The sequence below is a fragment of the Gobio gobio genome (genome assembly GCF_949357685.1).
Source record: "Gobio gobio genome assembly, chromosome: 16".
NCBI classification, from domain to species: domain Eukaryota; kingdom Metazoa; phylum Chordata; class Actinopteri; order Cypriniformes; family Gobionidae; genus Gobio; species Gobio gobio.
In genome coordinates, this window is record NC_137109.1 from 41746903 (window position 1) to 41763520 (window position 16618).

Below are 16618 nucleotides of genomic sequence, written 5' to 3' on the forward strand. Positions count from 1 at the left end.
AAGAGGCAACGGACCACCTTCAAATAGACTCCCTGTGATTAAGGTAAAATTATCCGAAGTTATTATTTTTAACCAATTTGTAACGTAATATATTAGCAAATATCGGCGTTTTGGGGCACATATTGTAACAGGCGCGATTCATTGGCAAATGGTACCACTTTTATAGCTGTGTTCACATAGAGACGTTCACATTCTGTCCTACTACCACAGACATTGTATAGACATACAATTCTATAGAATAAACATATGTATGATGATTCAAAATGTAGTAAAAGTGGATTTTAAACCAAAAGTTTTAGGGTTTTGTTTGTAGTAATGGTCTTTATATATCATATTAGATTAGCTAAGAATGGTTTGCATTCATTTTTGATTGATTTAATTATAGTTTTTGGTATTGCTTGGGTGGGGCTGTGTGAATGTCTATCTCAGACCTTGGATGTATTCCTGACACCAGACAGAGAGACATGCCTATTTTTGGACTTCACTAACACACATTTACAATCTTAAACAATACTACTAAAAGGTGCCTGCGATTTTTCTTTTTTTTTTTCTTCTTTTCTTTTATAAAAAGTTGCACAGTCAGAGTACACAATCAATAATGACATATTAAGAAGAAGCTAGAAATTTATCATTGTACAGTAACTGCTCCTCTGGGTGTTTTGTGCATACATTTGCCATTATACCAGAGAATAACATTTCCAGTGAGCTGCAGACTTAACATTTTCCATCACTGTTCCTTTATTTGCCTGATTATGTAGTGAAAGAGAGCATAGTATAAGTTCAGAGGGTGGAGCCAGGTATCCTGTGGAAAATGTGACTTTGCCTTCAGCATTTTATCCTATAGGGAGTAGAAATGGTTTGAATTAGGGTTTAAATGTTAAAAAGTTTAAACAGGTTTGAAGGTCACTTAACTCGAAGTAAACTTGTGGAAACATTCATAGACTGTTCGCTTCTGCAGCAATGCATTTTGAACTCATTTACATGGCAAATATAGGAGTTTAGATAATGTATCTACAGTTTGCACTGTGGCTTATAAAATGCATAACTCATAAACAGATGATTTTGAAAGTAATAAACTGCCATTTTAAAAAGCACATTACATTTCGTCTCACGGAAGCTAAGGAAAGGCTAACATGTTTCTTCTTAATTCTCTCTCCAGGCTCAAGATTATCATTCCATTGGCAACTAGCAACTGATCAAACATGGGCAAAGTATGTTTAAATTTCCACATCACTGTGTCTTCTTGCTGTATGCATTGCTTACAATTGGATAGCAAGAAAGAATGGCCATGTAGCAAGACATGATCTCTGTCTCCTTTCTCATTGTAGTCATTCTCGTTTTCCATCTATTGTCACTCAGGGAGTGTAGAATGTCAGGGTTTTTCTTTATGGAATCTTAGAGGTCAATGAATTGCTCATTAAAAAATTAGATCTGCTGAGAACACCACTATGCCACGTGTAGACATGTGTTCATTTTCTTAATTTTTGCTTGATTTTTGAAACTATCTGTTTAGATATAATTTTATAAAACTTGAAATGTATATAGTAGCCAATCTATTATTTAAGCACACTAATAATTGATAAAACATTAGTGCATCACTATTGCTATTGCTTTTGTTATGGGGATTTGAATAAACAACCTTAAACCTTGTTTGTGCTGTGCACATGAATACCACAAATGTATCTTTTTTTAGGAAAGGTGAGCTAAATGCCAAATGATAGATTGGGAGAAAAAACTCCATAGACTTAAATTGAAGACTGACCTGAGCCATGTCAAGGCACCAGAATATTAAAAAGATTTGGGGTGTTTTGTATGACCTAATGACCTAGCACCCTAAAAACACCCTAGACGCCACATAGTAGTGCCCTGCTAACCACTAATAGTTTATCTTGTTATGTTTTATATACATTTATAAGTTATATTTCACTATTTTCAATGACATCTTAGATATTTCTTGAAAGAAAGAAACTGACTTGCCACTACACTGGATTACTTATAATATTATAACACTCCTTATAATACTGTAAAAGTGTGCGTGGCCGGATGTTTGTTTGTTTGTCTGAGATCAGCGTTGCTGGGGGTCTGTTGCTGTAGACGTGGAAGCCCTTGCACAGCTGCTGTGTTGAGAGATATCTGCAGGACAGGCCTTGAGCATGTGCAGAGAAGCATGAGGGGGAGGACTCTGGATCTGTGCCCTTTTATACTAAGGCACGCCACCAAGTGTTATGGGGAATAAATGTAGGTAACAGTGAGTACAGAGGAGCTTTGATAATGCACAGTCCTGTAGCATTGATGCCCTGTCAGATGCGAGGTCTGCAGCTTTCTGAAGGGGAACGATATCCTGTAGATTCAATAGGGTTGAGGGTGTAAGGTTACAGACATTTAAGTTGCATGCAAGCTTTCTGTCTCTCTCTCTGTCACACACAAACTGCCCTTTGCTACTGACCATAATACACAACTGCTGCACTGACAGGTGTCAGCTGTCCTTAGTCACGCCTGAGCCTCTGAGTTTGGACCAGATGAGGGAGAGTCCGATTGTTGTAGTAATATTTTATTTTGGGATTATATAAACACATGTAGGCTGTCCCACCCAAGAGCAATTTAAAATATTTTTTTGGAGTTCAGTGTAATGCATGTGACTGTAAATGTTCATGGAAAAGCTTTCTAAAAAATAATTTTCTTTATCAGTATTTTCTCTTGTTTTCAGTAAAATTATCCAAACATCCTTTAAACAAAACTTTTTTTTTACTTTAGAAGCAATGTTGTCAAATAATACAATTTCAGTTTATATCTCAATATTTAATTAAAATTGTAAATACTAATTTGACTAAATAAAACTTTCTTGTTTTAAGCATATATATAATGTTTAGTGGTGTTTATTCTTATCTTACACATTTGTTTTAGGGATGTTTGAATATGTTCTTGGTCTGTAGGGAGTTTCCTACTCATTGCAATAAAGAAAGACATTTTCATTGTTTGTGATTCATAGGTTTTGAGAAGATTCATCTCTCAACTAAATAATTTTTGTTATAGGGATTCAGAGGTACAATTGTAGATCACCCTGACTTTGATGCAGGCAGTGATGCAGAGGCCCTCTATAATGCCATGAAAGGCTTTGGTGAGTGCCAGGACTCCTCGTTTAATATGTAGCTAGTGGCTGCTGGGATATTTCTACAATGCTCATTTAAAATGATTCTCTGTTCTGTCACAGGAAGTGACAAGGATGCCATCTTAGACCTGATTACCTCACGAAGCAACGCTCAGAGGCAGGAGATCCGTGCTGCCTACAAATCACAATATGGGCAGGTACTGGAAAATCTCCAGACAGCATTTAATAATGGATATATGGCTTATAGAAAAAAGTGGTATATCAAAATGACATGTTTACAGGATTTAATTGATGATCTGAAATACGAGCTGACTGGGAAGTTTGAACGTCTGATTGTGGGTTTGATGAGACCTCCAGCTTATCATGATGCCAAAGAAATCAAGGATGCCATTAAGGTATATAAGAATCTAGTCTCTTTGAGACTTTCAATTCAAATGTGCTGTGCTTGGCTGATGTAATTGCACTAAAATGTACTATTCAAATGCATGACTTGCACAGATAATTTTATTCAGATAGATATGTTATGCTGTAATATTTCATTTGCATTTATATTTTCTGTAAATATTGCTGGTTGCTGATATATGGTATTGACTTAGACATCTGCCAATCAGCTAAACGCTTCTCAAAGCATTATTCATTAAAAGACAAATGACAAAATCAGCTATAGTAGTTTATCTGTTATTTACTGCATATTTTGTCCTGTGAATCTATTTTGCCATGGCTATATAGGATTCGGTAAGTGATTTTCCTTAATTAATTAAATGATGGTTAGCTTTTTTCTTTGGGAGTGTTATCTATTTCATGATTTTATGGCTGTGAAAAACCACAAAGAATTCATCCATTTGGGACTTTAATAATAGAAAACATTCCACATTGAAGAACAAAGAAATGTCTGAATATCCCATTGGAAAATAAATACATTATTTATTAATAATACATGTATGACCTGCTTAGCTTAAACTCTTAATAGGAAGTTTACACTTAAATTGCTGTTTATAGGTTTTTCTGCAAATTACAATGCATGGTTTGAAAAACATTTGCAATATTGACACTATATGACAAAATAATACTTCTTCTCTCATTTGTACTGTAATTTCACTATGTCACCAAGTAACTGCACTCATTTCCCTCTGGATAATTATACTAGCTGACTGTCCATTATCCCTTCAAATTAAAGAGATTGAATATGTGCTTTGTGTTCAGAAATTAACTTACTTGTTGTGCTATAAAGGGAGCCGGAACAGATGAGAAATGTTTGATTGAAATCCTCGCTTCAAGAACCAATGAGCAGATTCATAATCTGGTGGAAGCATACAAAGATGGTGAGCTATTTTTTTTTTCATGACAAAAAAAACAATATTCTTCTAAACTGAAGCAAAGCCTGACTATGTGTTTGTGCTCACAGCATATGGCAGAGACCTTGAAGAGGGCATTATGGGGGACACATCTGGACATTTTAGGAAGATGCTGGTTGTTTTGCTTCAGGTCAGTGAAATCTTTTATGTTGATTTATGATATCAAACCTGCAGCCCAAGGTTTAGTCATTCATGGTCGTTTTTGCTTTTTCGGTCAAATTTTTTATACTGAGACATTCAATTTACATTGAATACTTTTTGCTTCTGTTTAATAAGGGCTTAGAATGCCTAATAATAATTGTCTTGTTTCTTAGGGGACCAGAGAAGAAGATGATGTTGTTAGTGAAGACCTTGTGGAGCAAGATGCTCAAGTGAGTGTGAAGAAGTGTGTGGCTGATATTGATCACTGGATATATTGTACTACAAAAAAATATTACATTGATCAATTGTAGCCTTCTGTGGTCAAATATATTTTTATAATGAGTGTACAATGTAAAACTTTGCAGTCTCTTTATTCACACATAAAATTATTCAAACTCCACTGAATAGACTCTTCATTGCATAAAAGCAACAAGAAAACAATTGAATATAGCTTGCCCTACCATGCAACCCAACAAATGTGTTTATGACCTCTTGACTTGCATCTTGAAAGAATGTTTTGTGTGTAATCTCATTGTAGGACCTGTATGATGCAGGAGAGGCACAGTGGGGCACAGACGAGGCCAAATTCATCATGCTGCTGGGAAACCGTAGTGTGACCCATTTGCAGTTGGGTATGAGAACCGCAGCCACACACTGGACACCGATATTTTTGCTGACTAACACCCCTCCTCCACTACACAATCTCTCTTGTGTGTCAGTAACGCTCCTCACTGCACCGCCGATTAGATTTGACCATCTAGTTGCTGCTTTTAATAATGTGAAAGAGAGTTTGTAATGCAACAAACTGTGCAATGACCTAAAGGATGTGTGATTATGCAAGATGTACCATTGTGCAATATTATGATTGTTAATACATTTTAATTAATTAGATTAAGGTTAAGATTACCCAATGTAACCTGGATCAATTCTGTATGACATAACTTGACATAACATATATTTGTTTTTTGTTTTTCAGTATTTGATGAATACCATAAAATTGCGGAGAAGTCCATTGAGGACAGTATTAAGAGCGAGCTCTCCGGAGACTTCGAAAGACTGATGCTGGCTGTTGGTATGCTTTTGCACCATGCAATCAATTCCTGAACACTCACAGCTGCATTTTCACTAAAATCTGCTATTTGATTTATCTTCCACAGTTCAGTGCATCTGGAGTAAGCCCATGTTCTTTGCCAGACGCCTTTACAGATCCATGAAGGTTGTGTTAGCGTTGTTATAATGAATTCTAATGGAGCAAAAGTACAATTCTCAAGGTTTTTAGTCAATTCTCTGTCTTTTTCCCATCTGTCTGTAGGGTCTGGGCACAGCTGATAACACTCTGATCCGCATTATGGTCTCCCGGGCTGAGATTGACATGCTGGACATCAGAGAGTGCTTCAGACTGCGCTATGAGAAGTCTCTGTACAACATGATTCAGGTGCCTATACTAGGGTGACCATATTTTGATTACCGAAAACCAGGACACTTGGCCCGGCAATGAGATACTCAAATGATACTCAAAGTTTACTCAAAGATTCCTTATTCATTTAAATACATTTAAAGTATGCCCCCTCTGCATGGATAGAAAATTGTTATATTAGGGCCAGGACAGGACTTGAAAACAGGACATGTCCTGGGAAAACAGGACGTTTGGTCAACCTACCTATACACAAACAAAACTTGATTTCTTGATTCTGTCAACACACATTTATTTGTTATCATTTGAAATCATTTCCAATTGTGTTATTGAAATGTTCCTCTGTGATCTTATAATTGCAATTGTCATTAATTTTGTAGTCACATAGTTGTACATATCAAATGTGGTTTATTCAGGTGTTACACTTACACACAGTGCACTTGTTGTGTGTGTGTGTCTGTAATTAAAAAAGTAAATAATATATTGTGAACCCAACAGGATGACACATCTGGGGAGTACAAACGCACCCTGCTCAAACTGTGTGGAGGAGATGACGAGTAAGCATTTTTCAGGTCTTAAAAGTGTCATTTTTTATGATCCCCAATGTTTTTGTCAAAAATTACACACTTCAACTTTTAGCTATTTAGGAGTCTAGGATAAGCCTAGTATAACCCTTTAAAAAGTTTTATAGTAACTATGAACAGTCAGTAGAGGGAGACATTGGAGACATCATAAAACAGGACAACATATTTTATGTTATATTATGTCTGGATGTTTAGAAACAAGACTTGATTATGTGTCTTTACATTTTTATTTAATGTACACTACTGTTTTTTTGTTTTTAAAGAAGTCTCTTATATTACAATTTATTTTAATATATATATATAGTAAAAATGTAATTTATTCCTATGATGGCAATGCTGAATTTTCAGCATCGTTATTCCAGTCTTCGGTGTCACATGATCCTGCAGAAATCATTCCGATGTGTTGATTTGGTGCTCAAGAAACATTTCTTATTATTATCACAGTTGTGCTGCTTCATATTTTTGTGGAAATTGTGATACATGTCAGTCAGGATTCTTTGATGAATAGAAAGTTCGTAAGAACAGCATTTATTTGAAACAGAAATCTCTTTATTATAAATAATTTTTTTCTTACTGACCCCAAACTTTCGAAAAGTGGGGTGTTTACATGCCCCTATATTTACAAAACTACATTATATAATTTAGATGTACTTGCAGATTTCAGTGAGCCAGGACCAGAGAATAAGAACCGAAGCTTGTCATGCCCTACATCCCTCATGAGAAGTTTGATTGTGAAGAATGTGAAGTTTTTGTCAAGCCCTCAATCTGCACATTGTTATTTTATCAGCACAAAAGTTTAAAGAGCTGTTTGTTTCTCAGTATGGCAGGGGAGTTCTTCCCAGAGGCTGCACAGATTGCCTACAAGATGTGGGAAATCAGCTCCACGACCAAAATCCAGGTTTGTGTCACCCACGTTTCTCTCAGCGGCATGCATCATATTACCCTCTGCTCCGGCCGAGCTAGAGTTGATAACTGTGTCATGCACCCTAAGCATACAGTGGAGCTTTTGTCTGTGCACAGATAGCATCCGTATGCTGCTCAATTTGCTAATCAGAGTCTTGATTCACTTCCAGTTCCTGTGACACCTTTCCAGTCTGTCAGTTCATTGTCACACCATCCTACAGATCTTAGTGTGTCCGCATGTGTGTTTATGCTGCTGCTGTGATTAAAAGAGTGTTTATGTCTTTCTTTTTAATATAATTTTTATAATTTTGTCTTCACTAGTTAAGAGGAACTGTGCAACCATATCAAGATTTTGACCCTGCGAGTGATGCGCAAGCTCTGAGAAAAGCAATGAAGGGTTTTGGTGCGTAAAAACACAGTTTGATAAGGTTGATTGCATGCATTAGCCATAGATACTAAGACTCGCAAAAATAATTTATGATTTCCTGTTATTTTTCAGGCACCGATGAAGATACAATTATTGACATTGTGGCACAAAGGAGCAATGCCCAGAGACAGGAGATAAGAAAGACTTTCAAATCTCTTTTGGGACGAGTAAGACACTGTCCTGCCCAGTTTTGTAACTGTTCCCAGAATATTACTGTAGTTACTGTAAATGTGAAAATGTTTAGCATTTTGCTGCTATATAAAGTTGTTTTCCACTAGGATCTCATGGCTGACCTAAAATCAGAACTGTCCAAAAACCTCCAAAGACTCATCCTTGGTCTCATGATGACCCCAGCAGAGTTTGACGCCAAGATGATGAAGAAAGCCATGGAGGTACACAGAATAATTTGTGACGGCACTGTGGAACCAAACCAAAATCTTATTTGAGTCATAGAAAAGGCTGTTTCATCATTTAAGCAGGTCGGCCTGCTTTTGTTATTCAACTTCTGTGTTTATTTGTTCACTGGGGGTCAGTGACCTGTCCAAACTAGAGGAGAGGTAATGGTCTTTTCTCTACAAGGACTGTTTGTTTATGAATGTTGCTATCATGGTCAGTTTTACTGTGTTGATAAAGGAATGAAGTTGAAAGCTGTATTTTAGCAATATGCATATTACTTGAGCTTATTTTGAGCATTTTCCTATTAAATAACTTTCTTTATGCTTAAATATATTTCGCATTTTTTAATAGGGCGCAGGGACTGATGAACATGCATTGATTGAGATCCTGGTCACTAGGGGCAACCAGGAGATTCAGGAGATGTGTTCTGCCTATAAGAGTGGTAAGTAAAATCCTGGCTGTAGATTGAGTGATGTGTCCAGCAGGTGGCGCCATTTATCTAGGCTAAACACAGACAAAACACAGTCATTTACTGTGATATGAAGAGTCTTTTATTTACAGGCAGGATATACATCACGTTATGTCTACCTAACCCATATATTTAAATTTCCCCCTTCATAGCCTTTAAAAAAAGTTTGGAGGATGCCATTGCGTCAGATACATCTGGGCATTTCAAAAGGATCCTGATCTCTTTGGCACAGGTACGTCTTCACAGTTCTCGCATTCAAACACTGAACCACAGTTCATACTTTGTGCTGTATAAACTCATATTTCACTTCACTCTGTTGGTGTTTGTCAGGGAGCCCGTGAAGAGGGCCCAGTAGACATGGGTAGGGCCTTGGATGATGCCCAAGTAAGTGTGAAATACTTATAAAACACTGTCAACTGTTGGTTTACCAAGTATAAAGGTAATACCTATTGGTATTGTCATAAGATTGAATGTTTTCACCCAATTTAAGGAATTGGCAGATGCATGCAACGCAGACTCTGGGGACATGGAGGACAAGTTCATGAGTATCCTGTGCACAAGGAGTTTCCCTCATCTGAGGAAAGGTAATGCAAACACATGTTTGGTACTGGTACACATGCTAATACATGTTTTCATGAACGCTTCAGCCAACATTTGCTATATCCCCTCCAGTGTTCCAGGAATTTGTGAGGTGCAGCAATAAAGATATCGAACAGATAATAAAGAAAGAGATGTCAGGAGATGTTAAAAATGCCATGTTTGCTATCGGTAAGACCTTTGTCAGTACAATGACTGAGCACCAGACAAAATAATCACTAATAAATTACTTTTTATTTTATTTTTAATACTACAGGGGTGATGTCATCATAAAATCAGAAATTAACTTTTGTTTGCTCTTTTGATTCCAATGTACTATCAAAAGTAGCATGGTAATGGATGATGAGGCAGTTAAGTTATATTTTATATTAAATTATATGATTAAATTGAATTATATTGTGCCCTATAACAGTGTTATTTTAGTATTATATACTATTGTAGTATTTATTAATATTTAGCTTATGTTTTTATATTTTCAGTTTCATTTTAGTTACAAAAGCATAAAACAAAGCACAAAACAAAGTAAAAAAAAATCTATTTAGCTTTAATGTATTTTTATTTCTGTTTTAGTAATTTTAGTCCTTCAACTTAAGCTTACAGTATTTTATTTCAGTTAGTTAATATATTTAACTACATTAATACATTAACTACTAGTTAGTTAATACATTTCTATTCAGTTTTCATCTAATACTAATAAGCTAGTCCCAGACTAAACTTTTTACTGAAAGCTACTTGCTCTGACATATCTCAAAATATGTCAGTGTCATTGTTTTGTCTCAAGATGCATATAAGTCATATTTTTTTCTAAGGCACATTTATAAAAGTCCTAATTGAACTAAGGCCTAATCCTGGGATAATCTAAGCCCTGTCTGTGAAAGCAGGCCATAAGTTTTTTTTATTTCAACTTTATTTAATTAAATATAATAGAAAAGCTGCAGCCATTTCCATGCAGTAACATTCTGCTATTCATTTTATATGCAAATAATAATTAAAAAGTACTTGAGCACAAAATCTTGACTAACATTATAAGAGGATCTAAAATGACAAAGAAGAAATGTATGATATGACCCCTTTAAAAATGACATCAGCAGAATTTCTGATCACATTTGACACAAAAACGATCATATGACTCCAGTCATCTGAAAAAAATATCAATAACATGCTTATATTTTCCAGTGCGAAGTGTGAAGAATCAGCCATCTTACTTTGCTGACCGATTGTACAAAGCCATGAAGGTAAAAGTTCTTTATGTAATACATTTCCCTGTACTTCACTCTGTGAGCAGGAGGACAAATCACAAACATTTAGACCAAGAACATGACATCAGTCAACTCAAAGTGTGGGGAAAAAATCGCAGGAATGCGATTTCAGTAGGAGCAAATGGAGATATTCGTTTAAGGCTCCTGCTTCACAGACACTAGTTATCACACTCCAGAAGGACACGGGTAAATCTCCTGAGTTGATCTCTGAGCAAAAACTGTACTCCGGGTGATGAATAAGTTGGGTGATGAAGACGTTGATTAAAAACATGCTGTACTAAAACATGTTTTATGCTCTTTTTGTGGGCTAAACTCAGTGATGTAAGGCAACAGTCATGTAGAACTCATCTGTTGACAGTGTATCTGTGCCAGCAATGGTTCTCAGACTTGATTATGAGTCACAGTGATGAGCATCTGCACTATTGCTGATGTTATGCTTCATAAGCATCAGCAGTCAGGCCAGAGATGTCTAAGCGCTGTGACTTTCCCTGCAGGGCCTGGGAACAGACGACAGGGCTCTCATCCGTATCATAGTGTCCCGCTCCGAGATTGACCTTTTCACCATCCGCAAAGAGTTCAAGGACACCCATGAAGCCTCTTTGCATGAATTCATCCAGGTAGAGACGTTCGTTGTAAGTTGTGTGCCCCTTGTCATATATACTGCATGCTTTTGTGCATGCCTCACTAGTGTGATTGGACGTTAATGAATTTAAAGAGAGTTGTGTAGATATTGTGCATTGACGTACTGTAGGCGTTGTACATCCTCTTTTAGTTAAGTTGAGGGGAACAGAGTGTTTGACAGGTTCCTGCGGTGTACTCGCTCGACTCAGCTGTTTAGGAATTTCCCCTGCATGCTTGACTTCCTCTCAGTGTGCTGCTTCTGATTGGTGGAGAGAGTGGAGACAGGAAGTGTTCAACAACAGGTCTATACTGGCTCTGTAGTCAAAATTCCCTTCACCGATCAATAACACCACCAAATTATACATTTGATGCATTGCTTTTGGGCTTATTATGTTATATTACTTGGGCCAGTTTGCAAATAAACTTAGCGAAACAATGCTAATGCATAGTTTTAATTAAAAAAATAATAATAATAACAGCATGCTTTATTTTTAGAAGCTTGCAGTGTTAGATAAAGCATGCAGAGAACAAGTCTGTGTGTGTTTTTAAGGTGCGTGTCAAATTATTTCCGGATTAGATTTATTGTTTTGTAGAATTGCATGGTTTCGTAACACTTTTTATTTGCATTTTCAAACTTTATTTCCATGGAAACACTGTTTAGGTTTTGAAAGCAAAGAAAGTTGTTATGAAGATTTATAAGATCCTCTTTGTAATTATGTAATGCAGTGATGCAATTTCATAATGGCTTAATTATGCAATACCAAACTTTCACTGATATGATCATGATGTATGCTCTCAAACTAGGGTGTGTTTTGATGCTTTATTCCAAAATTGGTCAAATGTTTGGCCTGACCAAATCGTATTATTTTTCTCAGGGAGACACATCAGGAGACTATCGTAAAACCCTTTTGATGCTCTGTGGAGGTGAGGACTAGAATATTGTTCATCGTCCTGGATGTGTCACAGGATTTTCATGCCTAGCAACCGGTGTGCTATGTCCCAGTCCGTTGTTTGTGAGATGCTAGTCAACGTACGGCGTTTGTGCCCTCTGCTGCTGCTGCCGCCATGCCTATGCCAAAGCTAGTGACCTATGCAAAAACCACACCGTGTCCCATTTTCTGCAATCATGCATGAAACACTTTTTTTTTACTGTTAAAAGCACTTTTTGTGGCATTACTCTACTAGTGCTTTATTTGTTACCCAACACCCTGTTTAAATTGATCACCCCAGAAATAAAAAAAGTGATCATGTTTTGAGCTTGTGTTAAATTGACATCAGTGTTGTTGTGTGAACTTGTTTTATAGCACTGGATGTCAGATGATGACCCAACACAGACTTTTTTATCATACAAAAGTAAACTAAAATATTCCATAAAATTAATTATCAGCTCAGAACAGGTTTGTTTTAACAGTCACGTTAATAGATTGTTCGTTCAAAGTTATCTGGTCTTTAATGTTCTCAAAACGTTAGCACAAGATCATAATTTTTTCCATTTTTTTATAGAGAATTTTTTTTATTGTTACTTCGTCAGAATGTTTAGAGAACATTCAAAAGTAACATTCTCTTTATGTTTGTAAAATAATTTTTAAAAAATTGAATGTTCCCTTAAAGCAGCACTAGGTAGGATTTGCTCTCGGGGTCCCCCTACAGCTGGGAAACAGTATTGTCCTCTACTACTGTCGTAAACTCTATCATTCTACATCAGGGGATGCATCGCACGTGCATTTATTGACATGACAACCATGATAGCCCTGAACACTACAGGAGGAGTTCACATGCAGGTGTTCTGCTTGTGTCGCGTGTGAAATGTCTTCATCCCAGGTAACGTTACAGTGGCATATGTTTCAGCATGTCATATGAATATAATTTCATGGGTTTTATTTTTTTTCAAACGCCAAATGATCGTGATGCTCACGTTTACAAGCCAGCGTCATTATAGTAGCCTAGTCTATTGGTTCCCGTTTTACAGAATCTATATGATACTTCAATTCAATGTTTGAGTGGTAGGTAATAACCATATATCAATATATGTCAATATGTCAATATTATAATATCAAGCTACCATAGATGAATCTGCAAATTTGAAAAATCGATTTGCATTATAGCTTGAGGCAAGACAAATAAACCAATATCACAGACATGTTAGGTATCCTAAAATATGATTTTGTACGTCTTATGTATTTAATTGCAAGAATGTAGCCCCTCCTCCTTCAGCTCACGCCAACGAGCAAACGCTGGCCCAATGTTGATCCTCGTCCTGCCTTTAATCACATCACTTTCTCGTTTCTTCTTTTTGCTTTCCTCCGACAAAACCTTTGCTTTCTTATTTTTCTGTGCTGCTTCGGCCATGACTATAACATTCGGCAAACAAATGATAGTTTGGCTCACACGTCCGAATTTAAGGAAGTGTGGATGGTGGTGGAAGTGACGTATATGCTGTAAAGCAGTCGAACTTTGTAGTTCTTTTTTTTCTCGGGTTACTACCCGAAACCCGAAATTTAAAAGTACGATTAAAAACGATACTGACCCCGTCAGGCTATGGCAGACGTGTCATTCAACCTATTGTAAGTCGATGTATCATCACAAGAGTCTTGAAAATATATTATGAAGGTTGAAAAGTTACCTAGTGCTGCTTTAAAGGTAGGGTTGGTTATCGTTTTTTTGTTGTTGTTTTTTTCGATACTGGTGCCAAACCGATACTTTTAAAATGGTACCGGTGCCTGAACCGATACTTAAAAAAAAAGAAAAGAAAGAGCCACAAAACGAGGTGGATGACATTAAAGAATGGCTTTTTATTGATTTTTTTTATTATTTAAATTGAACAATTTATTACAAGTTTAAAGTATACTTATAAATAATTACAAAACACAATTTACTTAACAAATTGAATTCACAGTAAAACTAAAGCAACCTGACCCAACTACAACAGGCCTAATTTAACTCTAACAGTTACAGTAATAATAGCAGTAGTTTGTATTCTTGTTATGCTACAAACCAGCTTCAAGGTTCAGCTTGTTTTGCAGAAATATGACCATATTCTCTGGCTAAATATTTTAGAATGCATCGCCTTATTGTTTCCATGGTTTATTTCGTTTTTTCTTTTTTATTCAAAATATTCACAAACTTGCTAACTATGTCATGAACTATCTGATATTCTGATTTTCAAATATGTGTGAGTGAATGTGTGTTAGTTGATCTATACTGCGCGATGGGCGGCGCCATGTTAGTTTGCGACTCAGAGAATCGGATCTGTCGGATTTACTTCACGTAAATTCATTAACGTCTCAAGGAATACATGAAAGTAAGTGACCGGTTAACTGGGAGAATAATAGAGTAAACTATAGTTACTATATAATGTGTATCTGATATGAACAAAACATGTAGTCAAGTTATAACATGCCATATTGATATTGGCACAGGGTTTCGGTACCCAACCCTACTTAAAGGGATAGTTCACCCAAAAATGAAAATATTGTCATCATTTACTCACCCTCAAGTTACCCCCCCCCCACCCACCCCCCCCCCCCCCCCCACACACACACACACACATCTGTAAAACATTAACATTCAGAAATAAGGTTTTCATAACTTAATGGGAATAAGAACATTTTTGTAAGCTGGGTTTTATGTTGTTTGGTGAATTTTGTGGACGAAATCCAGTCATTTCAATACAAATCAACATGATTGTGCATTTTGCGTGGGAGCGAAAGCTTTGGTCACTCAAATTCGCCACATTGACCGACAGACAACGGCTTATGTAAGTTGTGCTTCATTGTGCTGCACTATTGACAATAGACAATGGACTTTTTTTTGCCCATGGAATTTCACTAATATGACGACACCTTTAGTATTTTAATGAACTGCGTATGCGCAATTAGTAACATGACATAGCTGGAATAGGAAAACTGAGAATTTTAGAATTATTATCATGATGTTGTCATGACCTCAGCAACTAATAATTCACCCAATAAAATAAATTGTGGTCAGCCCAAATCATGTTTATGCTCACTTTAGGAGATAACGTATTTTCATTTATTTTGTGTAGTTTTTCATTATTTTTCCTTTCTTTAAAAAGGTTACTATCCTACTGTACCTTTGCACGATTATATAACTGGATTTTATTATTTGCATTTAGCATTGTTTTCCACCTGTTGTTCGTGACCCTTTTCAGAACCTTGGACCTGTTTTTGGCTCAAAACTTGAAAACTACTGGCCTAAAACATCCAGTATTTCATGCAGCTGAGGATGTTTCTCACGTCCTTATTTTCGATTAGTGGTGTAGAGAGCTGATTCACCCAGATCAGTCATTAACTTTATTTACATTACAGACGCAGCTCACAAGATAAGGAAATTCCCTCCTGTTTTAATCTGTGCAGGTCTGTTCTGAATAGGAAATATCTGGTTATAAATTGGAGATGGTACATGTGATATTTGATGGTCGGTAGATATTATTAACTTTTCAAAGAATCAATCGTGCATTATGACGTCAAACCAAAAGAAGCATGGCATTCTAAAAACTAAGAAAATACATAAGACTAGATATCTGCTTTTATCGGATTTATCCATGCACAACACACCTTAATTACATATCCTGTGACCGCCATTTTGAGATTTTTGTTTTGTTTTGAGAATTGAACTTCAACACATTTTCTGTTCTCTTGGGCTGCGCACCAGTTTCGAGAGATGTTTCCCGGTTAGCAGACAACAACAGTATTGTCATCTGCAGATTTCAGGGTGTGAGAAGAAGCATTGACGGATCTTTTTCTGTACAACAGCCTTCCTCTGTCGAAAATGAGCCTTCAAGCCATCAATTCATTATACTCTTGTCTGCAGATATGTGTATGTGTGAGAGCACGCTTGTGTTTGTGTGTGTGCGGACGTGTCTTTGTGTGAGTGCAGCTGTTGTCAGGCCATCTTTAGTTAAAAGAGGAAAGAAGAAAAAAGCTTGTGGGGCTAGGAAATCCCCTGCAAGTAGACCAACATCCCAGTCACCATTGATGATGTCTGCAATAGCAATAACATTGTTAAATTCAGAACAAAACATCAAGACATGATCATTTTGGTATTTTCAACTGCATGTGTGTGAACAGTTGCACATGCAAAAGCAAAGACAAAACTGAACTCTCCAGGGTGTTTCGAGATGCTTAATGTCAGAGGTGACAAAAGGTTACATTGCAGACAAACTTAAACAACATGAAGAGATTACTGTGCACTTTCTGTTGATTTTGCAAAAAGCTGCATGCAGTTTTTTAGTTAAGAAATTTCATCAGCGCACTTTCCATTGTGCATGACATTTTGTGTGGTTTAAACACGTTTGAAAGACAGCAAAAATGCAATTCTATG

At 36.5% G+C, this 16618-nt stretch overlaps 1 protein-coding gene across 2 annotated transcripts in view; it reads left to right on the forward strand.

The window, feature by feature from the left end:
* The window catches only part of anxa6 (annexin A6), a 12787-nt gene extending 256 nt beyond the window's left edge, over positions 1-12531 (forward strand). The window contains exons 1-25 of one of the 2 annotated variants that reach the window (XM_079838353.1): positions 1-43; positions 1160-1211; positions 3034-3118; positions 3212-3306; positions 3391-3504; positions 4341-4431; positions 4515-4594; positions 4779-4835; positions 5144-5237; positions 5582-5677; positions 5763-5821; positions 5918-6040; positions 6518-6576; positions 7423-7501; positions 7828-7909; positions 8006-8100; positions 8212-8325; positions 8681-8771; positions 8951-9030; positions 9129-9182; positions 9289-9382; positions 9471-9566; positions 10572-10630; positions 11149-11271; positions 12151-12531. The exon at positions 1-43 is cut by the window's left edge and continues 256 nt beyond it. In XM_079838353.1, coding sequence (XP_079694479.1) covers positions 1203-1211; positions 3034-3118; positions 3212-3306; positions 3391-3504; positions 4341-4431; positions 4515-4594; positions 4779-4835; positions 5144-5237; positions 5582-5677; positions 5763-5821; positions 5918-6040; positions 6518-6576; positions 7423-7501; positions 7828-7909; positions 8006-8100; positions 8212-8325; positions 8681-8771; positions 8951-9030; positions 9129-9182; positions 9289-9382; positions 9471-9566; positions 10572-10630; positions 11149-11271; positions 12151-12210 — 1989 coding nt within the window. In that variant the 5' untranslated portion in view covers positions 1-43; positions 1160-1202 and the 3' untranslated portion in view covers positions 12211-12531. Of the gene's footprint in view, positions 44-1159; positions 1212-3033; positions 3119-3211; positions 3307-3390; positions 3505-4340; positions 4432-4514; positions 4595-4778; positions 4836-5143; positions 5238-5581; positions 5678-5762; positions 5822-5917; positions 6041-6517; positions 6577-7422; positions 7502-7827; positions 7910-8005; positions 8101-8211; positions 8326-8680; positions 8772-8950; positions 9031-9128; positions 9183-9288; positions 9383-9470; positions 9567-10571; positions 10631-11148; positions 11287-12150 lie in introns of both variants that reach the window. The other variant, XM_079838352.1, reaches the window with a different exon arrangement.
* The last annotated feature ends 4087 nt before the right edge of the window (positions 12532-16618 follow it).